This window comes from Cibotium barometz, chromosome 20 (assembly GCF_041138505.1).
Source record: "Cibotium barometz isolate CiBa-2024 chromosome 20, ASM4113850v1, whole genome shotgun sequence".
Lineage (NCBI taxonomy): Eukaryota > Viridiplantae > Streptophyta > Polypodiopsida > Cyatheales > Cibotiaceae > Cibotium > Cibotium barometz.
The window spans coordinates 1,986,416-2,012,902 of NC_141065.1; the positions used below are offsets into that span (position 1 = coordinate 1,986,416).

The window sequence follows — 26,487 nt, forward strand, 5'->3', positions numbered from 1 at the left end:
TCTTATTTTTGTTATTTCTTTTCCAAAATTTAGGGTATGGATTTGCACATGTTGGGGTAGATATTATGTATCCAGTGCCCTTAAGTTATGGGGTAATTAGGAATTTCTCTCTCTAAACTCTAGGATAATTATTGATCTAATCTACACAAAAAAAATCAATTATCCATGTTAGTCCTTCTCGAGGAGCCATCATCTTGCTTGTGCACCCAAGCGTACCTTAAGGTTGTTTCCAATAAACATTTAGACTTGATATAATCATGCCAATGGAGCATTTGTTCCTAAGCTTTTGAATCATAGCTAGGAATGATCTTCAAGGAAATCCCCTTACCAAAAAACTCATTGCTCTTAAGCAACTAAATAAGCAATAATTGGAATGATGGTTGAAAAACTACGGTGCGGGAAGCAATGGTTTGACAATCACCTCAAAGACAAGAACATGAAAGAAGGAGACATGGTATATATGTACAATGTCAAGAATAGTAAATAAAAACTTAAGTATAGAGGCCTAGGTCCCTTTTGTGTGACAAAAATCACTCCTTAATAAGGGTTAGAATAGAAACCTTAGATGGAATAGAAACGGAGGATATTTCAATGGTAGCAAGCTTAAGTGCTTCTATGGACTCGTGATGCAAGATATGCTATTCCAAAATCACAAAAAAATATGAGGTAAAATAGAAACTAGAAAAATAAAAAATGCAAAGCTCACCTCAAGGTTTGATTGCTAGGCAAAGAAAGGCTTGGAGGGGTCGAAGAGCCAAAAGTGCACAAATAGCAATACACAAAGGTAACCTCCACGGTGTGCGATTGAAATAGAGGCAATGATGAAACCCAATCAACCCGAGGTAGAGGCTCCACAAAAAGACCAGAATGTGGATAGCCTTGGTTAACACACAAGAGCTAGTTATAACCTAATATCATGGGGGACATGGATCTCCTTAACCCATCCCACCCTAACTTCTTTTGCAGCGATCGTCACCACAATTAACAATTGCCAAACCATGACAGTTGGTTGTTTGAAATTAGATATTATACATTGGAACTATATTTATGTTGTGCAAATTCTATATGACCCCTTCTAGGCACAATAGAACCCTCCTTGGAAGGGGATGGATAACCGCCACTCATTGTATGATTAACTATATGATCAACAACTGCTAAATCATGATGATTGATTGTTTAAAACTATATTCTACATTGAAACCAAGTCTATCTTGTACAAATTCTACATGACCCCTCTAGGCACAATAGAAGAAAGCATCCTCCTTAGAAGGGGATGGATAGCCACCACTCTTTGTATGATCAATTGGAGAAAAAGGACACCAACCCCCCTTAAACCCCCTTTTGGAGTTGTTATTGTGCCGACGATGAGTGAGGACACCTAGAACCACCTAACATCCCAAGCCTCGTTATCAAAGCAAGCCCCATCTTTAGCTCATGTAATTTCTCATACCAAACAAGCTCCTTGCCTTGTCAAGTTGACACAGCACCAACTTGTAACCTGGAAGGCCAAAGCCAACCCAAGCACACCAGTTAAAATAGTGTAGCATCCAAGCTATCCTCATAGTTGAGCAAGCGGTACTCTACTATTGCTCATTGAGCTTATGTGAACACCTCTCTTAAAGTGAGGTAATCACCACATGTCCATGACCTTAGTTGTACACATGTAATGTAGTATTTAAAACCTAAGTGCACATAAAGTATACCAAATGCAAAAAATACAAAAAGCATCAAAAAAGCAAAAGAATGTCGAAGAATGCTGAAGAGAAAGGAGAAATGTCGAAGGAAACAAAATGTTGGAGCAAGCAAAAATGAGAAATGTTGAAGAAATTAGACTTGTGTGGATAAATTTTGAAGAGAACAACCCTAAGAAGAAAGTAGATGTGCAAGAAGAGAAATGTATTAGAGAATACTTTAGGAGAAGGGTAAAAATTTTGTCAAATATGGCCAAAGATGGTTTGTATTTAAAGAGAATGCTTTAGGAAGAGAAGGGCCAAAAATTTGTGGTTTCTTGATGTTGGGTTCATAATACTTTAGGATAAGGGCCAAAAATTTGTCAGATTTGGCCAAGATAGTTTCCTAATGTTGGGTTGAAAATCTTAAAACCCACTATTGTTAAACTTTCCTCATGTCGATTTCTAATAGTTTGAAACAACTAGTGTCAAAGTTTCCTCATGTTGAGTTTTAACCTTATTTCACACCACCGGTTTCAAAGCCTTATAACCTACACGGTTCAAAGATTCAGCAAACCCTCATTTAACAAGGGCAACTCTAATTTTTATAGGTTTATAATAGCTTGAACTATACAAGCACCCAATAACTATTCAAGTTTACAATGTTTAAGATCAAATAACCTGGAAATGCTAATGGAATACTTAAACTTTCACTAAATTACGGTTAAGGTTCAAACATAAAAAGTTCAAATTATATAACATTCGAAATGTTACTCATCCTAAGTTAGAAATGTTTCAAATATGAGGACCGGTCTGCAAGCTACACTATCATTGTTATAGAGAAGGCTTGAAAAGAAAAAAACATCTCTCCCCCATTGCCATCCTCTTAAAACCACCCTCTTTATTTGCACCCACTCATTAAGGGGTATCACCTTTCTAATTATTTACGAGTTACCACTCGGAGAAAACATATGTGTCCCATATGGTAGGTTACTTTGCAAATCCTTGCCAAAGGACATAGAGATTTAGTGTCAATGGAGCATAGCACCACATTAGATATCACATACACAAGCTAGGTAGCCACATTCAACAAGATATAGAGGTATAGGTAGAGGGTTTGAAAGAAGAATTATTAGAAGAAGGCTACATTTTTAGGCAAAACTTTATTATTTTTAAGATCTTTGGCATCACTCACAATTTGTTTCATTGAGTGAACATCTTGCGAGTGTTTGTAGGGGTAAAAGCAATGGTACTATCTACATCGATGATAGCTCATGTGAGGAAGGTGTACACGAGCACAGACAATCCTTTAACACATATGAGAAGAGCAACCAAGCAAATTTGTTATTGTGAAAAGAAGTTCTTTCATCAGAATGGGAGGTGATTTCAGGCTGGGTTGGGTAGTGTTGTGGTGAACAACTTACAAAACACGGGGTGGTTGTGATCGCACAAGCTAGGCGACACACTTAGAACCTCATGTTTCCGCCCTTGCAGAGAGGCCATTGGGCACAATCTACATCATGTTAGTCAAATGTCTTAACGAGACAAATCAAACATGAGGTTGTCAATGACTCAACCCATGTGTATGCAATACACGCAACTCCTCCCTTGTTGAGAAGCCGTGGGCACATCTGCAATGTGTATTATGTGATCATAGTAGGGGGAGAAATCATGGGGTTAAGCTCATTTGCACCTCTAACTTGGTGTACTTAATCCGTGAGGGGACGGTGCAGGGTCTGCACGTGTAAATGATATATTCTCAACCTTTTCGTGTGCTGGTGATCTCTATCGCCCCGCCCTCTCTCTCTCTATCTCCCTCTGTGCTCTGCTCGTAGCTCTTCCTCACATGTGTTCTCCATCCTCCTGTGTAACCCGTCTCTCCATCTTGTTTTGCTCATTTCAATCACGAATGCGACTGGTGTTTTCTTCTACAATCAGGAGTCCCGGGAACCAAGCAGGCAGTGGATGACGAGTTCGCAGGACCCTAAAAGATGAACGTTGGCGCGGAAGGCTGCAGCGCGACGGCGAGCTCCACAGGTTGCTTTGATCAGCAGCTGCCACAACAGCACACCCTTCGCGTCCGGCGGGAGCCCTTCGAATATGGCCTTCTCCCCCTCCCCACCCTTATCTTCCCGGATCCGGCCACAGCCCTGCGAGCGCTTCGCACCAAGCTCCTCTCTTGCAACACAGAAAACAACCCAACCCTAACCCTAACCCCTCATGGAGAAGCCCGCATCGGCTCCGCAGGTATTGCACAGGCTCTGGATTTGTCCGACGATGAATCCCAGCTCGTTCTGGAAACCCTAGCGTCTGTTTTTCCGGACACTGAACGTGAGACGGATCTCCTTGCCGCATCTTCATCCATTGATGGTTCTGCCAATGTAAGTTTTGATGACCTTGTCCTGTTCCTCTACATCCAGAACTACAAGAAACCCCCCATCCGACCATATAAGGATGCTGCATCAGTTGCTGATGTATGGCCATCAACCTCGGCATTTGATGGATTGGTATCCACCTTATCGCCGTTGCAAGTAAGTGAATCTGTGACTTTCTCTACAAAGAAGTGGATGCTTTTCATCTCTGGATTTTTGCACACATGGCTTGTGGAAGTTGATTTTATGAAAGTTTCGAGGTGTACTTTGTAATGCATGCGAGGATCAGCTTTTACCTGATTATGGTCATGTAGGGAGATCCATGTAGCTCCATCAGAGCCAAATGTAGAGCAAGTGTTATGTTATCAGAAGGTAATTCTGCAGCCAGCTTAATTCTGCAGAGATTTTGCTGAACAATTTTGGGTTCATGGGCTTGCCAAGGGTGAGGATCACTAGGAGGTGGAGATCCTCAGTAAATGAGATATCAGCACACCTGCCAAGGGTGAGGATCACTAGGAGGTGGAGATCCTCAGTAAATGAGATATCAGACAGTGCTGTGGTCCAGATGTTGATGCTCATTGCTATGTCCTCCTGAAATGTACCTAAATCAGATGGTGCAGATGCATGGTCCATTGATTGAGCAATGGAATAGGTGACCCTTTGCAGGGTTGTCATACCAGCCTTGAACTAAATTGTCACCTGAAGGATTTTTGTGATAGACATCATCATGTTGAAATTCAGCTGCCGTTCTGGACACTGCAGTCTGTGGTGCTCTTACCAAGAATTTGGCTTAAAATTGTCCTTTTGGGCAACTCTTGCTGATTGTTTTCTGGTTACAACTCTCCCTGCATTTGGAGTTCACAAAATTTGATGTATTTCTCATTTACCGTGTTGCCTTTCTGTTGTTTCACACCCAGTCATTTTCTTCTTGATGCAGGTGAGAACAGGTCGGAAGAGCATTCCTTCACAAGTGGATGAGGAGGCTCATCAGCTGGCGTATGTGCAAAAGCATCTGCCAGCACTGCTCTCTCTTTTGACAGACTCATTTGGCGAAGATGATCTGGATTCACAGGTTGGATAATGAAGTCCATTGAATTTTGTGCAAGAGAACTGCATAAATGCTATTTAATATGTTGTTCTTTTCAATTTATCTACGATCAAGGTAAAAAGTTGGAATTTGTTTGTTTCTCATGATTAGATGAAGGAAAAGTAGGGCACGGTGTCTGTATAGGACTTCTTGTTCCAGTGCCCTCAAAGACATTGATTACGCTATACATGTACTCATTCACAACAGGAAAAATCACAAATCTAGACACATTTTTACACAACCTGTTTTATTAGTCGCAGGAAGTGCAGTTAAACATGAGATAGATCCAATGGCTAGAAGAAGGCTGGAGGACCCTGTTTTGATGTTGCCCAGGACAAGGCCCTTGTCTTACTAACCCCATGGTTTTTGTAATGTCAACCGCTTGTTTTCCTTATGGCTTCCATGCTGGTGTTGTTCTCATGTTCTGTTCTGAGAGTTCCTCATGTTTTATGTGTCGTAGCCTGTCCATACTGATGCCATTGCTTGTTGGGTCAAAACAAACTTCCATATTGAAGTAACGTTCACTTTCTCTTTCAAGCCTTTGGGTTGATAGTAAATCAGGTACTTTTTGTGTTATCACTTTATTCTGGTGCTTCTCATAAGCTTGGATTGACAAGTGCAACAACTAATCTGTTTTTTTTTTCCGGTTTGGATTTGATGGGATTAAATGTTTCGGCTGAGATGGCTGTTATCAGTCATGTCCTTGAAGGTCCGGGAAAGGATTAGGGTTAGCACACAGTAGAGCAAACACACACACACAGTGAGAGAGAGAGTGAGTCGTGCAGCTCCTATGATTCTATAGTAAAAATGAGGTACAATCCCACCACATAAAGGTGACCCTAAAAGATAAGGGTTCACATGGGCCGGCCATAAGTGTGCCGGGTGGACCAAATAACTAATAAACTGAACTAGAGTGAACTGGGGAAAAAAACCTCCACTAACTGAAGTAAAAAGTGCCCCAGTGGTCCTAGACTGATCACTAGCACTCCCGTGGGTGCATACAGACGTGTAAAACCCAACAAACCCCCCTGGAGTGATATGTGATCACTGTAAATATCAAGCACCAAGAGGCTGTAAGTGCAAGGCAGTGCGAAAAGCCTCGAACTTTTCTCTGGAAAGTGCCTTGGTGAAGATATCTGCCACATTCTGATCTGTAGGACAGAAGATCAGACTGATATCACCTGCATGGAGTCTCTCCCGAACAAAGTGATAGTGGATCTCGATGTGTTTTGTGCGAGCATGAAACACAGGATTCCTGGCCACTGCAATGGCACTCTGACTGTCACTGTAAATGGTAGTAGACTCCTCTACTAATACATCCATATCAGTCAATAACCTGCGTAGCCAAATGCACTCCACTGTAGTAGTGTATGCGGCTCTGTATTCTGCCTCACAAGATGAACTGGCAACTGTGGTTTGTTTCTTGCTTAACCATGAAATGCATGAAGAGCCAAGAAAGAAACAAAACCCACTCGTGGAACGGCGAGAGTCAAAATCACCTGCCCAATCTGAATCACTGTAAGCATGTAGAGGCATAGACCCCCCTGTGGCATACCATAGGCCAAAGGTCTTGGTGCCCTGCAAGTAACGGAATACACGCTTGACAGCCTGCCAATGTGACATATGTGGGCTGTGCATGAATCTGCTGAGCTGAGAGACTGCAAACTGAATATCTGGCCTCGTATTACACAAGTATATGAGGCAGCCCACAGCCTGTGCATAGGTGGTAACATCAAAAGAATCACTGTCATCATGGATGGACAGTTTCAGCCCCGTTTCCATAGGAGTGCTCATGGGCTTGCAATCCTGAAATTTAAACTTTCTCAGAAGTGTATCCACATACTGAGATTGCATCATACCAATACCCCTATCATTCTGCACAAACTGGATGCCCAAATAGTAATGTAAAGGCCCCAAATCAGACATGTCAAATGTCTGTTGCAATACCCTCTTGAAAGCTGCAATTTCATCGTCATGTGATCCCATAAGCAAGAGATCATCCACATATAGACTGATGATCAGCAGATATGTCAATGTTTTTTTAACATACAAAGTGGCTTCGGATGGACTATTCACAAAGCCCTGGTCAAGTAGGAAGGCATCTATCTTTGCATACCAAGCTCGAGGAGCTTGTTTCAAACCATACAAGGCCTTTTTCAACCTGCATACTTTGCCTTCATGACCATGTGCTGCAAAACCATGGGGTTGCTGTACATAAACTTCCTCCTCGAGGTCCCCATGCAAGAATGCAGTCTTGATGTCGAGTTGGTGAACAACCCAACCATGATGTGCACCCAATGCGGTTACACAACGAAGTGTTGTCATACGGGATGTAGGAGCAAAAGTCTCCTCATAATCAATGCCCTTTTTCTGAGCATAGCCCTTAGCTACGAGACGGGCTTTGTACCTGTCAATAGAGCCATCTGCGTGTCTCTTGATCTTGAAGACCCATTTGGTACCAATTGCTCTTTTGCCTTTGGGCAAATCAACTAAATCCCATGTGTGATTCTTTTCAATAGAATCAAACTCAGCCTGCATGGCTGTTTTCCAATGCACATTTTCACATGCATCCTCATAACTATCAGGCTCATCATCATCCTGTAAACTGGCTGCCATAACCATGTCAATGTCAATAACATCTGCATGCTCAAATGACCTTGTCTCTCTACGAGTGCGGCCAACAAGAGGTGCCTCAAGATGGCTGTCCTGCAAGGTACGAAGATACCATCTCGGTATCGGCCTTGCCCCCTGTGTTGCAACGGGTTCTTGAGGTACCATGTGCTGAATATTCGGTTCAGCTCTTGGCTGATTTTCAGCATGCATAGGTGGACCAACCGGCTGAATTTCAGCATCATGTACTTGTTGCCCATCTGTGGAATAGAAATCCATAGGCAGTAGGTTTTCAAAGACATCATTTGTAGCCTGAAAAGCATCAAAATCAGCAATGGATAATTCTGATTTTTCATCAAAAATCACATCCCTGCTGACAAACAACTTTTTGGAGGAGGGGTCGTACAACCGGTAACCTTTGCTTTCACGGCTGTACCCCACAAACAAGCATTTAGTGGCCTTGTCATCTAGTTTCCTTCGCAACTCTTGCGGTACGTGGGCATATGCAACACACCCAAAAGTACGGAAATGTGACACTGTAGGCTTGCGATCATACCAAGCCTCAAAAGGTGTCAATGTCTTCAGTGCCTTGGTAGGGCATCTGTTCAATACATGACAAGCACACATGATGGCCTCCATCCAAAACACATGTGGTAGCTTCTTGCCCTTAAGCATGCAACGGGCCATCTCCATAAGTGACCTGTTCTTTCTTTCCGCTACCCCATTCTGCTGAGGGGTGTACCTTGTAGTGTACTGATGCTGAATACCTTTTCCAACGAGGTAAGAATTCAGCCGGGAAGACATGTACTCCCCCCCTCTGTCTGACCGTAGGGTCTTGACTCTACAACTAGAGTCAGTCTCTGTAAGTGCAACAAAAACCAGAAATGCATCATAGACCTCTGACTTTCTAGTCAAAGGGTACACCCAACACATCCGAGTGAAATCATCAATGAATGTGGCAAAGTAGAAGTAGCCACCCAATGATTTGGTCTGCATCGGACCACACAAGTCACTGTGTATGAGCTGCAATTTCTGTGTTGCCCTCAAAGCTTGATCACGGGGAAAAGAGAAGCGATGCATTTTGCCCAAAATACATCCCTCGCATATGTGATCCAATGGTTTCTCCAATAGAGGTAAATCTCTGACCATAGAATGTCTCTGAAGCAACAATAAGCTGCCATAATTGACATGCCCCATGCGTGCATGCCACAACTCCGCATCTACCATAGATGGAGTACGATCAGTGAGTACATAAGCGGACTGATCTATAGGCTGAAATGTATCAAGCTGATACAACCCATGGCTCAATGTGCCAGTAAGCAGTAGACCTTCCGTCCCCTTGCTTCTGACAATACATCTATCGTCATCAAAACTGACATGCAAGCCACACTGTGCCATAGAAGAAATGGAGAGCAAGTTCTTCTTGATGCCTGGCACAAATAAGGCATCCTGTAGGCGAAGAATGGAGCCATCAATGGCTGTCAACTGGATCTCTCCTATGCCACGAACTGGGTAGGATGCATTGTTGGCACACTGAACTGACTTGCCAACAGGGGCAGGGCTTACATTACAAAACAACTCTCTGCGAGATGTGATATGCTTTGAAGCACCACTGTCAAAGTACCATGTACGAGCATGATCTGTCATACTGAGAGCATGTAAAGAGGGTGCATAACTGCAAGTATAGAAGCAATAATCCCTGTCTACTGCATAGGAAGCAGTCTCAGTGGATGCTACGGAATGAGAGGCATCTGTGGCAGACATCCCTGACTCCTTGTCCTTCTTCTCCTTCTCTTTGGCAATCCTCTTCCTGCAATCTATGATATAATGGCCTGGCTTCTTGCAATAGTGACACTTGCCCTTCTTCTTGGGCTGTCCATCAGACCCTTTAGTGTCCTGTGAGGAGCCACCACCACCTGTACCTTTTGACTTGGGCTGAAACTTGCCCTTGCCTTTATGATCAGCAGCATAAGCTTTATCGGCAGCTGCCTGATCCACCCCCAAGTTCTTCCTCGTTTGCTCTTCCTGCAACAACAACCCAACCAAGTCTTGGAACGTCAACGGTTCCCGGGCATGTCGCATGGAAAGAGAAAGAGAAGTATGAAAAGAGAGGTAGGATGGTGGCAAAGAATCCATAGTCCTTGAGACTATCTGTGCATCTGACATAATCTCATCTACATTGATGAGTTGCTCACGCAAATCCTGTATTTTGTTCACATGTGAACTCATTTCCTCTCCTTCATGCATCTTGACATTCTCCAATTCCTTCTTTAAGAAGGATATACGAGCCTCATTCCTGGCTGCATACATATGTTCCAATGTCGTCCACGCTATCCTCGATGTACCCGCAGACCGGATATGAGGAATAATGGAACGTTGGACCGACAAAGCAATCAATGAGAGTGCCTGTGCATCCCTCGAATCCCAAGCCGTTTGGGCGTTTGTCCTTTGAACTGGGGCTACCTGCACCTGTACTCCTCTCCCACGAGCACCCCCCTGCGGAGGAGTCTCTGGGGCAATAGGAACTGGACGTGCCTCGTCCCCACTGACATAATCCCAAAGATTCTTGGCGACCAACACATTCTTCAGCATGAAACTCCACAAGGAATAGTTTGTCCCATCAAGCTTGTCCTCTTTGGACACAAAAGTGAACACATCATTCCCTGGAGCAGCCATTGTATGCAGAACAAATGCCTGCAAATGCCCAAATGTGTACAAACTCTGCTGGCAGACTTCCAAGCAGAAAAAAATACTCTACAAGAGTATCAACCTGTGTGCAAAGAACAAAAACCCTCAAAAATTGCCTGCAAGCTGTGTCCTTTGAATGTGCTTTCAATGCACCAACTGACCAACCTTGCAGCAAGTAAACCCTGGAAATGCCCAAAAAAATGCTGCACCCAACTGCTTTGCAAATACCTGCACCCAAATGTTCTGCCAATGCCTGCAGAGACAATCTACAGAAGGAAAACCCAAACTGAAGATTCACTTACAGGTACATATGCAGGTGCTGATGACAGACAGCTGGCTTGGCTGAACGTCGAGCTGAGCTGTAGCAGCTGGAGCTGGAGCAGTTGTACGGCGCAAAGCTGCAGGAGGGCAGCGTAGAGTATGCAGGAGGGCGGCGACTGTACGGCGCCTGGAGACAGCAACAGGCGGTGGCCTGGTCTGCTGAGTTGCTGGCGGCGGCGACTTCTGGTCAAGGGCAGAGCTGTAGCAACAGTACGGGCTGCTGTCAGGCAGTACGGGCAGACACAGCAGCAGTACGGGCAGCTCTCTCTGATGGCGGGCTGCAGCAGCAACTGACGACGGGTACTCTCCAGGCTCTGATACCAAATGAAGGTCCGGGAAAGGATTAGGGTTAGCACACAGTAGAGCAAACACACACACACAGTGAGAGAGAGAGTGAGTCGTGCAGCTCCTATGATTCTATAGTAAAAATGAGGTACAATCCCACCACATAAAGGTGACCCTAAAAGATAAGGGTTCACATGGGCCGGCCATAAGTGTGCCGGGTGGACCAAATAACTAATAAACTGAACTAGAGTGAACTGGGGGAAAAAACCTCCACTAACTGAAGTAAAAAGTGCCCCAGTGGTCCTAGACTGATCACTAGCACTCCCGTGGGTGCATACAGACGTGTAAAACCCAACAGTCCTGTCTGTACATTATCTCACAGAGGGCCTTTGTTGTGGGTGTGCCCGCTCTGTACCTTTTCTCATTTTTCCCCATCTCCCGTATTTTTTCCCTGTTTTCTGTGGTCGTGGGGCAGTAGATGCTGGCCGACTGGATTTTATGTGGCCGACTCCCATTTTTCTGGTCGTGAGCAGTTGGGACTGCTGTCGGCCTGTTTTGGGCTGGCCGATCAGCAGTCCTGGACCATATATATAGTGGGGCTGCCCCCCACACTCCAGTGTATTGGGTATTGTGTACCGGATCTTGTATATAGTATAGAGTTCACACAACTTCACTCTCTCTCTTCTGCGTTTTCTCTTCCACACACAGTTCAGCGTTTTCCAGGCTGGTGGATCTCTTGCGTTTGCCCATCTTCATGTTGGTGTCCTGCTACGTTGTGCTCTCAGCAGTTTGTCTCATATCCGCCATGTATTTCAACATGGTATCAGAGCCCCGGGTGGCTTGAAGGTTGGAGACATTGGAGAGCTTGCGGGACTGTTTCTTGAAGACCTTGGAGCTTACGGGAGAATTGAAAGAGCTTGGGGACTGCTGGTTTTTTGGTGCTGATTGGAGATCTCTTGGACTGTTCGGGACTTGGAGATTGGATAGAAGGCGGCCATCACCGTTGGACAGCCACCTTGCATATTAGTTGCAGCCTCATCTTCATCTCCCCCCCCCCCCCCCTATGACAAACTTGCTTGAGATGGCTGAGAAGCACATGAAGATCCCTACGCTCCCAACGTTCCCCGTGGATCAATAGTTGGACGGGACCAACTACGGCATATGGAGTAATGATGGAGTTTGTATTGGAGTCTTAATGACTTGGCTGATTTCATTATTGTTGGTGTACCACGGTTGGAGTTGGAGGACGGGGAGTTGTTACCCTCTACTAGGAAAGAACGGGAAGCTCAGGCACAGTTATGGGATCGTGTCAATGCTCGTGTCCGTTCTTTCATCTTCCTAAATTGCACACCATATGTGATTAATCATATCAAACGTATGACGCTGGCCAGAGGGATTTGGCAGCATTTGGCTTCTTTGCATAACAGGGTATCACCCATGAAGCGGATCTCCTTGGAAGTGCAGATGCGGGTGATGGATCCTGCAGAGTCTTCGACGATGTGGGAGCACATCAACAAGTTGCAATCTCTTCAGCAGGAGGTTCTTCAGGTTGGGAAGGAGATATCTTCAGAGGACACGGCCATCACTTTGCTGTCGCGCAGCTGACCTCTCAGTACTCAGCATTTTACACGTCTTTGATCACCAGTGGCAAGCTCAGCACCATCACATGGGAGGAGCTTGTGCCAATGGTCTTGGACCAGGAAGAGCGTTTTCGGACCCTCCACAGGGCGGAGGTTCTGAGGCCTTGACTGGGCAGCGTTCACAAGGCCGAAGTAAGGGCAAAGGGAAGTCTTCACAAGAGAAGACTTCCGAGCAAGAGCCCGACGTGGATCGTGATGCCTTGAAGGCAAAGAGGGCCTGTAACAATTGTGGCGAAAAAGGCCATTATTGGAGAAAATGTCCCAAGTGGAACACCGAGAAGGGTGAAGATTCCTCAGCAGTAGCCGTGAAGACTCCAGCTTTTGTGCACTTGGAGATTAAGGACACCGGCGTTTCATCTTCTTCGAGCAGGGAGACGGTTGGACTCACCGCTAGGGACACTCAGGATTAGATTCTTGATAGTGGTGCTTCTTGGCACACGACTTCTTCCCGAGAGTTATTACAGGATCTTCGGAGGCACGCAGGTCACATCTTGATTGGCGACGAGTCCACTATTCCTATTCACAGTGAGGGCAGGTTAGAGATCGTTCCCGATGGCAGAGGGGGGAAGCATTCCTCGTGGGTTCTTTTTGTCCCATCTCTTGGTTTTCATTTGTTGTCAGTGCATGAGGTTTGCAAGATTGGTGTACGGGTGGAGTTTCAGGAGCATTTTGTTGCTCTTCGGGACAAAGCGACAGGGCAAGTTGTATGGGAAGGCGGAGTGGAGAATGGGATTTACAAACTTTCAGCACTCTCTCTTACAGGTTCTTAGTTAGGTGATGGGTGGCAGTTTCGCCATGACCACTTGAATGTGGATACGTTGCAACAAGCTTTCGGAGATTGGGTGGTGGATGGCTTGCCAGATGTTGGCAGCAGTAGGCAGGAACATTCCAGTTCTTGCGTTTGTCAGTCAGAAGAGCCTTTATAAGTGAACTATGCTCTGATGTCTCGTATTAGTCGAGACTAAGAGTCTCCTGTAGTTGAGAAATCTCTTTCCCAGGGGACTTGTAGGAAAGCCAAGCAAGTGGCAAATGGTGATTTGCAGGTGAAGGTGGATGTTGAGGAGTCTCCAGGCTTTGAGGTTCCGGGTTCAGAGGGGGTGGTTTACAGGTTCCGGAAGGCCTTGTGTGGTCTTCAGCAGGTTCCAGGACTTGGCATACCAAAGTTACAGCTGTTGATCCTTGTGTAGGTTGATACCTCTTTGTTTCGGTAACAGTTTGGTATATTGATTTGGTTGCTGAACACTAGATTGGACTTGAGCTTCCTGGTGGGGCTGTTGAGCTCCTTTCTTCAGATGCCTTTGAAGACTCGTTGGGACGCAGGATGGCGGATCTTGTAGTTTTTGCAGCGTACGAAGGATCTTAGACTCTGCTATGATACTAGAGGGAGAACGATGGATGGGTCAAACTCCACGGTTGGAGTGACTCAGATCGGGGAGGAGATCCAGACACGAGGAGATTTATATCGGGCTATTGTTTTACCCTCGGCTTAGGAGCTGTTTCATGGAGCAGCAAGAGGCAGCCAACTATTGCCTTGTCGTCTACAAGGGCAGAGTACCGGGTTGCTTGTGGTGTTGCTTGCGAGGTGGTGTGGTTGTAGAGGTTACTTGGCGAGATTGGGTTTCCACGGGAGAAACCCATTGTCGAGTGTCATCCAGAGTCACTTTGTTCGTGAGAAGTTTTTTTGCTGATGACATCTTGCAGCTAGAGTTTTGCTCGATGACGGAGGGCAATGCGGGAGACCTCTTCACAAAGGCTCTACCTCAGGTGATGTTGCGGTAGCACTCCAGCTTTGGTTCTACATCCAGGAGCTGAGAGGGGGTGTTAGCACTCATCTCCTGTCTGCACAGTATCTCACAGAGGGCCTTTGTTGTGGGTGTGCCCGCCTTGTACCTTTTCTCGTTTTTCCCTGTCTGCACATTATCTCACAGAGGGCCTTTGTTGTGGGTGTGCCCGCCCTGTACCCTTGCTCCTTTTTCCCTGTCTCCCCGTATTTTTTCCCTGTTTTCTGTGGTCGTGGGGCAGTAGATGCTGGCTGACTATGCTGAGTTCTGGCCGATTGGATTTTATGTGGCATCCGCAGCTCCTTTTCTAACATTTGATATCAGAGCTCTCTGCTTCTGCCTATTGCTGCCTGCACGGACCCTGGTTGCCCTTGTGAGAGTCGCCGTGCTCATGACCTGTGCCTTGCGCGTCGCCAATTCTGTGTGTTGCTCGTCTTCCTCTCAGTGCCCAGTTCTCCGCCTCTTGTTTGTGCTGCCATCCATAGGTGCCTGGAGCTCCATCGCCGTGCCCGGCCCAGCCGGCCGATGACTCCTCCCCTATTGGGTGGAGCTTGTGATAGACCCGCTCAGCTTGGCCGTTGGCTCAGCTGAGAGAGAGAGAGAGAGAGAGAGAGAGAGAGAGAGAGAGAGAGAGAGAGAGAGAGAGAGAGAGAGAGAGAGAGACGTCTTCAAAAGGCCAAAGTGACCTATGAGACCAAAATAATTACATCAAGTCCTTGTGATACAATGTCTGAGTTACATAAAAAATGGAAATGCTAGGAACTAAAAATGAAAAGCTAAAGTTGGTACTTGTGTGTGTGTGTTTGAGAGAGAGAGAGAGAGAGAGAGAGAGAGAGAGAGAGAGAGAGAGAGATTGGGCTAGGCAGCCCGCTCCAAGGAGCTGAGGTAGAACATACTGCTCCTATGTAGAAAAGATGGGATTCCAGGGATGCATAGGGCATGTCTTTGATAGACCTTTCTGTCAAAAGGTCTATCATTCCGTACATTTGATCTTGTAGGACTGCAAAGCTTGCATGGGTCACTTTGGAAGCAATATATCAGGTACGCAACGAGGCAAGGGTGCCTAGTTGAAGAGGTAATTGGATACTCTTTGCATGGATGAGGGTGACTCTATGACAAACCACCTCACCAAAGTGAAAGACTTGTAGGAACATATGCTTAACATTGATGAGGTTATCCTAGAGAGGCAACTAGTCTCCAACACTGAATTCTTTGCTCCCTTCTTACCTGGGCTTTCCAATCACCTTTGAAGAGTTGGTGGGTTTAGGTGCTGATCGAGTCACTTTTGAAGAGTTGGTGGGTTTACTCTTGTAGGAAGAATAAAAAAGAGCTAATCTATCAAGCAACCGTGGTGGTGATAGGGCATTTTCAGCCAACCTGTGGGATGCAATCAAAGACATATACTTTTCTGTAGCACTTGGTGTGTCACTAGTGCATGTGACCAAAAATGTCCACGGACTACATTAGCAAACTGCTTTTCTTTGTCATTAGAAGTGTTGGCTACTACTACTGCATTACCTACATCTTTCTTCTTCTCTTTTGCCATCCGCTCTCTATATTCATTCATGTAGTGGCCAAGCTTATGACACTAGTGACATTTGCCCTTCTTTTTGGGCTTGGTGGCATCTCCTTTTTGAGACGAATCACCCCTAGAAGTGTTGCACGCGCAGAAGCCTTGCTATATTGATCCACAACCCTAAGCATACTTAAGAACATTGATGCTAATTGACTTAGATTAAGACATAGAGGAGAGAAAAGAAGACAGAGATTAGGTATCACGTTTTCTTTATTCATATGGTACAAAAAGGTAGCTTATGCTTGTACATGGTTGAGGCTTGTGGTTAGCCCATAGCCCTTCTACATATGCTTTACTTAGGCTAGAACTTAATGATGATTATGAACTGAATAATGACTTGTGGAATGCTGAATTATGATGCCTTTTCTTATATATCTTGCTGAGGGTGCAGTCGGCCAGAAGACAGCATGTCGGTGAAACCGATCCCGTCAAGTGGGAATAGACTCCGATGGACACCCACACGCGTAATAGCACAACTCAATATCACAATTTGAAATGGACAACTTAATAACAACTTGAAATTGAAATGAAATGGAATGAGATAGATGGACACTAGCACTGCGGCCGGAACGGGCCGACCCCCCCTCAATATATGATATATTATTGGGAGTATTTAACAAATACAATGCTCCATGGGTTCCAAGAACCAGATGAGGTCCATGTACAAATGAATAGAGTACCAAACAAAAGGCTCGAAGTAGATGTTCGAAGTAGAGGGACCACTTGCGTGATCCAGTCTCTACGGGGAGCAGCCTATATGGTCGCCTGGCTGCAGTGGAGAAGAGGCAGCGTAGCCTTGTTATGAGGGTGGCGCAGGTGCAGTCGTTTGCTGGAAGTGGGTACACATCCACCTGCAAGGGGCATCGCAGCCTTGCTAAGGATGAAGCACACAGCCACCTGCAGAGTTGGCAACCGTCAGCCTATGGAGCAGCCGCCTGCCTGTGGTGCAGCCTGAGAGATAGACAGCCGCCTGTGAAGAGCAGCAGTGCAATCTGCACAGCTTGTATGGAGGATGGAGTGCAGCCTGAGGAGAAAGGCCGCCTGCTGCTGATGAACACTGCCTGGCTGCAACCGTTAGCTAGGGCTTAGCCGCCGCTTGTATGCAGAAACGTAGCCTGCTGGAGGTGGCATGCGCAGCATGAGAGGAGGAGAAGGAGTCGCCTGCTGGAGATGGAGCATGCGTAGCCTGAAAAGATGGTGGAAGGAGCCGCCTGAGAGCCACGAAAAGGAGCAGCCTGAGGGATTGCAGAAACGATCGCTGGTTCTTGCTCCTTTACGAAGGGTGGTCGCCTCTTTTTAAAGATTGGAGGGGAACTTGCACGACCACAGCTGGCCGGCTCCCCAAGGTTGCATGGGGGCGGCCAGTTGCATGGTGTGTTGTGGGTAGGTGGCCATGCACCCACCCCCACACACACAAATGGTTAAGTGTGGCTTCCCACCTTGGCCCACTAGTGGGTGCCCACTTTTAACTGAATGTGAACATACAACCTTATAAAATGAAAGGTTAGAGATAAAATTATTAAACCAACATGCGCAATACACTTACCACCTGTGCACATGCAACAAAACTCTTCAGAAGACAGAGCAAACTTCACGACTCACTGGCAGGCGTCCCCACTTAGTAAGTGACACGTCAAGCAGGCAAACACAAAAATACAAGTCATGCGAAACAATTTCAAACATGCAAAACATGAGTGCATGTGTAAATAGTATCATGGACATATCTCCCGTTCATGGAACAAGTACAAAATATCTGTCGGGCACAACAATGGCACGACATAAAACATAAATCTTGGTCTTCCTATGGAGTGACAGTCCCATAGGTAAGACACAGTTCCAGGCACGAGCCTCCCTATGGAGTGACAGTCCCATAGGCAAGACACGGCACGAATACTGGCTCTTCCATGGCGTGACAATCCCATGGATAGAACACAGTCCAGGTCATACACAGGTGGCACCAGTCTGGCTCCCGTCCATTAGACACCTTCCTGCTAACACACGGGTGCACCAGTCTGGCTCCCGTCCATGTCAAGCAAAAATACTGGCCTCTTCACATGAGACACCGGCCTGGCCTCAAGTGAACGAGACAAAAAAACTGGAGATGGACCAAATGGTCGGCTCGGCCTGTTTTGTCTGGACAAATTACCAAATATACTTGCTTATAATGCTGCGCTTGGCTCTGTTTGGTGCCCAAACCTGTTGTTGGCCATGTTGTGGTTTTAGCTGCCAGCTGCTCAAGTTCTGTAACCGGCCGATAGCCTCTTGTGACTTCCCATGAGATGCTAATGCTGCCTATGCTGATGATGCTATAGACCAAGGTGATGGTCCTGATGCTGATGAGATGAAGATGATAATCCTGCTAAGGATGATGCTACTGCTTGTGTTGATGTTGACGCTAAATGTTGTCCTAATTGCTACATTAATCAGGCATTAAAATTGTTCTTGAAAGAAAGTGAGAAAGTGAAGCAAATAGAAAACATAGATGTAGGCCCAGGTACTAGACCTGTAAATGCTGGAAACTGATGTTAATTGCTGAAAATTGAGCACGAGGGAAGCCCGTAGGTGCTCTACAATGGTAAGAAGCAGAAGTAGCTGCTAATGACCTCAACTGCATGCTGAAAAATGAGATGAATTGGGAGAAGGGAGTAAGCTCTTATATATTCTGTTGGATTATATCATCTCCAGAGGGTCTACATCACCTTGTTTTCATGCTTGTATTGGCCATTTATGAGGCCCTGCATTGGCATATCTCAGTAGAGATTATTCAGCAATTTTCTACCATTTTTTGGTATTTTTAGGCATTTTTTGTAGCATTTTATGCTACTGTCATGTTGTCGGCCTGCTGCTACAGCTGGCCAACCAGCATCCTGGGGGAATATGTCATGACCCTGTGTTTTTCTCTGGACAAGATGCAGATGTGCACGGGGACATGGTGGACAGTGTGAATGGCATCAGGTGGGAATGAAGATGGAAGCCCATGTGTGGACAACCCCATGTGTAAAAGGGGACAAAGAAATTTTAACTTAAAAGGTTTTAAAAACCTTTAAAGTCACTTTTAATGCCTTTTATGAAGAAAACGTGGCCCATAAGCTATTTTGGGGCCACGTGTGAGCTTTTTGGAAAAAGAGGAGCTGTTGGGCAGAAAAAAAGCAGGAGGCGCCTATCTTTTTGTGTGGGGTGTGCTTTTCCAGTCAGGCTGCTCATCTGGATATGCTGGCGGCTGCTGCTGAAGACTGTGTGGGGCTGTTTTCTGTATGCTGAGTGCTGTAACAGGCCGTACAGCAGCCGTACTGTGCTGTACGACTGCAGGTACTGCTGAGTACAGGTGACGCAGAGCTGTGGGACAGAGGCAGGCATAACAGGCGACTCTCACCAGGTGGCTGCAGGTTCAGGTACAGGCCGTACAGCCCTGTACGACAGCCGTACAGTGTACGGACAGGGCTGACAGAAGTTGCCTTGAACAGAGTTCAGCTATCCATCTCTCTCTTGTGTCTTGCTCTCTCTTGTGTGTGCGTGTTTGCTTGCTAGGGTTTGAGCTGCAGGCAAATTTGTACGGACAGGTACAGCCGATATAGGCGACTGCTGTACAACAGCTGATACAGAAAGGAGGGCTGGATATTCATGAACATAGACATCATGTCGATGGCGTTCATCTGATGGAACTTTCAGCTTCTCTTTGCTTTGGATTCAGGACTGTTTTGGGACAGTTTACGAGCTGTTTTTGTTTGGCTGCAAATTCAGCTATGTGTCCTTGGGTTTTTGGCTGCAAGTACAGGTTACTTGGTTATGTTTCTTGGCATGGGAGTAATGCAAGCTCGCATGGCTGCGTGCTCATGGAGCAGATTGTTTCCTTCCTGCTAGAAAGGAACAGTGGGACCTACAGTTATGGGCATCTCTATGTTGCCAGATGTTTCATGTGGGAACAGGTAACTAGATGTATGGGAAACAGGACATAAGTTTCAAAGGGAAACAGGCCTAAGGGTTTCATGTGGAAACAGGTCGTAGGTTTTCTCGAGGAAACATGTTTTTGGGTTTCTCCAGGAGATAGGTCACATGCAGGCAAAAGGTACAGGAGTGGACACATGTTTGGTACAGCCTTGCTACTGATAGGACAAGGGACAGGGAATCCATGACAGAGATGGATAGTACCCTTGGATGGTAGAGAGGGTTTGTACAGGTGTGTCAACTGTATGGTATGCTGTGCTGTGATACGAGTTCTCTTTTGAGAGACAGTTTGGGAGTCTGTGTTGTGATGCAGGAGCACTGGATGTGTCAGGGTGTGATGCTGTTCATAGTGTGAGAGGCTATGGATGGTTGTGGCAGCCTTGATCATGGGAGAAAGCTTCTGTATGCAGACTCAATGTGAGAGAGTCTTTTGATATGAACAATGGCTGGACTTGTTTGGGGATGCCGTGTGGACAAGAAGCCAGATGCAGGTTCTTTGCAGGCTTCAGGAGTTCTATTGGGACGGCTGAGTTCCCAGCCTTATATTGTAATCAAAGCTCTTTTAATCAATTAAAGAAATACCGCAAGGGGCGCCACTGCGATTTGGGGCCAATCGGTGTCCGTGTACTATTTGCAGGAGCACTCTAGCTCCCCCTGTTTGTTTTCCTTTTCTAGGTCCTCAATGGTGTTGAAGTGTTTTATGTGCGAGTGTTTGTTCCACCGCCCTTTGGTTTTTTTGAAGGCCGGTTTACAGAATATATAAGGGCTGACTCCCTTTCCCCACAGTTCATCTCATTTCTAGCATTCAGTTGAGGTCATTAGCAGTTGCTACTGCTTCTTACCATTGTATAGCACCTACGGGCTTCCCTCGTGCTCAGATTTCAGCAATAAACATCAGTTTCCAGCATTTACAGGTCTTGTACCTGGGCCTACATCTGTGTTTTATATTTGCTTCACTTTCTTTCATGGTATCAGAGAAAAACGCTGACCTGTGAGAGCAGAAGAAAGTTGCGTTTTCTGTTTTGGAGCAGAGGCTTCGACAGTTTGCTGCGTTTTCTGTAGATTTCAGCGTAGAAGGTGCTGCGTTTTCTTCCACACTGGCTCCTTCCAGCAACAACTGAGTGTAGAAAGACCAAGTATGATAGTGGGTTGCTGTAAGCTTCATGGAGTCACTGACTTGGGGAGGATTGTAGGATGGTATGTGGGTAGGGGTGGGAGCAAGACCTAGATGAGAGAAACTCGGAGAGGAAAGATTGGGAATAGGAACCACTTGTGGAGTGGCGGGAGCAGGGGATCCAGGCTGTGATGGTGGTGGAGAATCAACAGGAGAAGGAGGAGCAGTAAAGAAACCTCGTGAAGCCATGTCCTCTGACAAGAAACCTTCTCTGAAGAAAGGGGCTGAAAAGAATCACCAAGTCCTCCTCTGAGGCTGTGCACATCAAGAAGAAAGGGAGGGAGGGTGGGAAACTGAAAGGAGAGGAAGAAGATCTCTCCAAGATGTAGATCCCTGTCCTCAACAACTAGAAGAGGGCTTCAACAATTAGAAAAATCAGCAATCTTTGCTGAAAATTCAGAAATACAACAGTCCCAAAATGTCAGATGAAAAAAACGCAGCAATCTTGAGGAAGCCTCTGCTCTTGGAAGAAAACGCAGCACCTTCTACGCTGAAGTATGCAGAAAACGCAGCAAATTGTTGAAGCCTCTGCTCCAAAATAGAAAACGCAGCTCTCTTCTGCTCACAGGTCAGCGTTTTTCTCTGATACCATGAAAGAAAGTGAAGCAAATAGAAAACATAGATGTAGGCCCATGTACTAAACTTGTAAATGCTGGAAACTGATATTTATTGCTGAAAACTGAGCACGAGGAAGCCTGTATGTGCTGTTGTACAATGGGAAGAAGCAGAAGCAGTTGCTAATAACCTCAATTGAATGCTGAAAAATGAGATGAATTGGGGGGAAAGGGAGTCAGCCCTTATATATTCCCCCAGGGTGCTGGTCGGCTAGCTGTAGAGCAGCCCGATAGCAAGACAATAGCATAAAATGCTACAAAAATGCCTAAAAATTACCAAAAATGGTAGAAAAATGTTGAATAATCTTTGCTAAGATATGCCAATGCAGGGTGGCCAATACAAGCATGGAAAAAGGTGATGTAAACCCCTTGGAGATGATATAAACCAACAGTTCCTGCATAGGGTTAGCCATGACACAAGCGTGCACGTGACAAGAAGAGGGCTGTTCATGACCAATCTTATTGGACTCATGTCCTCCATGCTTAAAGCTCTTTGCTTTCCCTTTGTCGAGAAGATGCAAAAAATACAACCAGAGAGTCTTATGAAGGATGGCACCGACTTTTAGAGAGAGAAGGAATAGAGATGATGAGATGTCCACCCTGAGTGTCAGGCAGAGAGGGTAAGTGACTTGTGGCGCAAGGTGGCATGGACACATGGCTGGTTGCTCTCTTTGAACAAAGGGGATAAGGTTTGGGCGGTGGACATTGAATTTTGTCCACCTCGGGACATCAATGTGTGCGAACACAGGGGTGTTCATAATATATAAGTGAGTTTTGGTTGCCCAAAACTTAATAAAGTGTGTACACACTCACTTATAAATTAATGCTAGATTCTAAGGCTAGGTTTTGACCAATACTTATAGCTTGTCAACATGCCACACAACCATGTTAGGAGACAGTTCCACACGCATGGTTCATGGGCAGGCGCTCCCTTTCTCAAAACTACACATTGGACAGGCAAGCATGAAAACAGCTTGCAAATTCAAATTGTAGGCAAGCACATAAAGAAGCTATACAATGCAGCATTGGTGTGGACAATCCCCGTTCATAAGACTACCAAAATAGACGTGTTGCAAGCAAGTACACAATATGCAACTGCTATGGACACCACTCCAATTTATATACATAATGAGAAAGCACGGGTGGACTAGTTGGGTGGCCAAATGGTGACACCTTCCCGGCTTTTAAACAGTTGTCCGCAACTAAAAAAGCATCCAAATATGTTTGAAGCACGTGCGGGTAATCTCTAAAGAACTCTAAATCTACCCATTTAGCATCAATGGGAAGATAGTTCTTGAACTTCACAAGGTAACGCCTGACAACTTTGCTTGCAGAGCAAGCTTGTGTTCCTTGTGATATATAATTTGTTTTGGTTGCAAAATCTCCTCAAGCTTATCCACTTGTGTTGGATCCTCATTGACCGGTTCACTGGACTGTGGCCCTACATACTTGCAAAGGAGACTCACATGAAAAGCATTGTGTATATGCCAATGACTAGGTAACACTAACCTGAAAGGCACTTCATTGATCTTCTCGGTCACTTGAAAAGGCCCATAGTACTTACAAGTTTAGGCCCTAGGGTTCTCTTTTTAAGTCTTGCTTTCTTGAATTTCAACAATATCCAATCATTGTCTTTGACATCAAATTGCCTTCTATGCTTATCGGGAGTCTTTTTATGTTTGTCTTGTGACCTTGCAATGGCTGTCCGCACTTCAGCAAAGGCAATATTCAAGTCTCTTACATACTCATCAGTTGCAAATATCTCATCCTTTGTGTGAAGGATAGGTGGCAAAACCACCTTACCATAAACAATCTCAAACGGGGCCTTTCTCGTACATGCATGCACCGTGTTATATGCAAATTCCACAAGCGGTAAAGTACTTCTCCCAAGAAGACTTTTGATCCGCCACATAGCATTTCCAGAGGTCCAATACGGCTAAATTTGTAGCCTCACTTTGCGCATCCGTTTGAGGGTGATAAGTTGATGGGAAGTCCAATTAAGTGTCCATATTATCAAACAAGGCTTGCCAAAAGAGACTGGTCCTAGAATCTCTGTCCCCTACAATGGACATCGGCATTCCATGATGCTTGAACACTTGTACAAGATATATTTTGACCATATGCTCAGTTTTGATGGTCTTCTTGATTGGCAAGAAGTGAGCTTGCTTGCTAAACTTGTCCACAATTGTCCAAATAGTATCATTACCTTGTGGGGTCCGTGGTAAGTCCATAATGAAATCCATTGTAATACTTTCCCATGGCTACGTGGGAATAGGCAATGGTTGAAACAAACCTGGTGTCTTTTTCCTATCAAATTTCACCTTTGACATGTGATACATGCACGTGTACATGTGCCTCTATGTCCTTCCACATACCCGGCCAAAAGAAATATTGCTTAATCATGTGCGTTGTAGGCATTATACCTCTATGACCAAGAGCATCGCACTCATCCAAAACCTTTTGTCTCATGGCAGACACCACACATAGGCAATTATCTTTCATAAGATACCCTCGTTGATCACACATGAGGCATGTGCATGACCAGACATCAAATCAGCCCAAATAGTGGAAAAATTGGTATCTGTATGATACAAATCACACATGGCAGACAAGTCTCCATGAGAGGCAACCGAGATAGCTGCTACATACGGCTTTCGTGACAATGCATTTGCCACTACATTCTTCTTTTCTGGGGTGTGCAAGATCTGAAAATGAAACATAGAGAGGAAATTGGCCATCCTCAGTTTGGATAAGAAAATATCTCAAACTTTGGTGATCTGTTTTCACAATGAAATCGCTCCCAAGAAGGTAATGTTTTCATATGGTTAGTGCATGAATTATAGCCAAGAGCTCTTTCTCATAAATACCAAGAGAGCTCTGCATCATGCAATCTACGACTCTCAGAAGCCACAACATGTTCCTCTTGATTAAGGATAGTTCCTATGCAATTTCCAGATGCATCACATTCCACATTGAATGTCTTGCAATTCTGGAATGATCAACACTGGACCATGTGTAGCTGCATCTTTCAATTTGAGGAATGCATCTCTCTCTACATCAGTCCATTTAAATATAGCTGCTTTCTTTGTCAAGTCATGCAAAGGAGAAGCAATCCATGCAAAGTGCCGAATGAAATTGTGGTAGTAGGAGCATAATCCAAGAAAACTACGGATCTCATGTATCGATCTTAATTTAGACCAATTCCGACTCGCATCAATCTTTGCAGGATCCAACTGCACTCCATCTTTGGATACAAACTCACTCTTATGTTGAGTTCTTCAAAAACAATAGTCAAATGATCTCTATGCGCTTCTTCGGTCCTCGAGAAGACTAGGATGTCATCAACGAAGATACCTATAAATTTCTTGTACCCGTGAAACATGTGATCTGTCATTCTATTGAATGTAGCCGGGGCATTCGTAAGACCAAAAGGCATAACAAGATACTCATAAAGTCCAAATGCTGTTTTGAAAGTAGTTTTATGTGCATCCTCAGGCACCACACGCACTTGATGATACCCACTCTTGAGATCAATTCGGCTAAAGCATGCCGATCCATTCAACTTGTCAAGGCTGTCGTCTATGCGTGGAATCGAAAACCGATTCTTGATGGTGAGCTTATTCAAAGCTCTATAATCCACACACATACAAAAAGATCCATTCTTCTTTTGAACCAAGAGGACGGGTGAACAATATGGAGAAGAGCTTGGATGAAGCAAACACTTCTCAAGAAGCTCATTTACTTGCTTCATGATCTCCTCTCTTTGGGATGTACTCACACGATAGGTTGGCCCACGGCACAAGATTAATGTGATGATCTTTTGGCCGTATGAGTGGCAACTTATCAGCAAAACAATCATTGTACTTTTGCAAGAATATCAGTGTATCATTATTAGTTTCTTCAACACGATTCCGTACAAAAATCAAGTACGCAAAAAATACTCTTTTGCATTACTTTCTTAATTTGTACATGGGATACAATGGAGATAGTATCACCCTCTTCTCAACAGCATCAATCACATGCTCTTAGCTTTTATGCATGAAGGTGATCTTGTTGGTCTTGTAAGCCTTGTGTGGGCGTGGATAAATGCTCGTGTGCCAAGGCTTTCTAAGCAGTACATCACAACCATTCAAAGGCGCTACAAGAAAGTTTTCATGATCTACATAGCCTTGAATGTGTATGCGCAACTTGCTAATAATTGGCATAACCTGCACTTCTTCACCAACATGTTAAAATATTGCATCTCTCTTTATGTTGTCGTGGAGGTCCGTGTCGGCCTGTTTCCTACAGCCGACTGCTTCATGCACAAGTATATAAGAGTTGCTCTCTTTTATTCATTCAATCATATCTTTCATTGCCCTATTTGCTGGCTCTTGTACTCTGTAACCTCAAGCTAATAAAGCTCTAGTTCTTGCTTGCAATCTTTCTCTCTCATGTTTATTTGCTTCCGCTTGTGCACATTCTTTCATGGTATCATACGCCCAGGCTCTGGCTGTTGCACAATCTGCTTCTCTCCGTTTTCTGCTTCCTTAGATTCTCTAGGCTATAGGTCCTTCAAACAGTGGCTGCGTTTCTTCTTTCTTAGCCGCTTTTTTGCTCTACAAGCCCTCCAATTGTTGTCGGCCAGCCCCCAAGCTGCGTTTTCTTCTACAGAGGCAAGTGGAGGAGTTCTAGTTGCAAATTCAATAAGTGCATCAGACAAGTGGCGCATCAGCTCTTCTCCC

General features: G+C 45.1%; 1 protein-coding gene across 2 annotated transcripts in view; it reads left to right on the forward strand.

Annotated features, from left to right (window-relative positions):
• The first annotated feature begins 3,343 nt into the window (after positions 1-3,343).
• LOC147627444 (uncharacterized) overlaps positions 3,344-26,487 on the forward strand; it is a 69,225-nt gene continuing 46,081 nt past the window's right edge. For both annotated transcript variants that reach the window (XR_015268236.1, XM_086814333.1), the window contains exons 1-2: positions 3,344-4,201; positions 4,980-5,114. Coding sequence is in view for 1 of the 2 variants with exons in the window: in XM_086814333.1 (XP_086670459.1) it covers positions 3,662-4,201; positions 4,980-5,114 (675 nt within the window). In the remaining variant the exon portion in view is untranslated. The remainder of the gene's footprint in view (positions 4,202-4,979; positions 5,115-26,487) is intronic.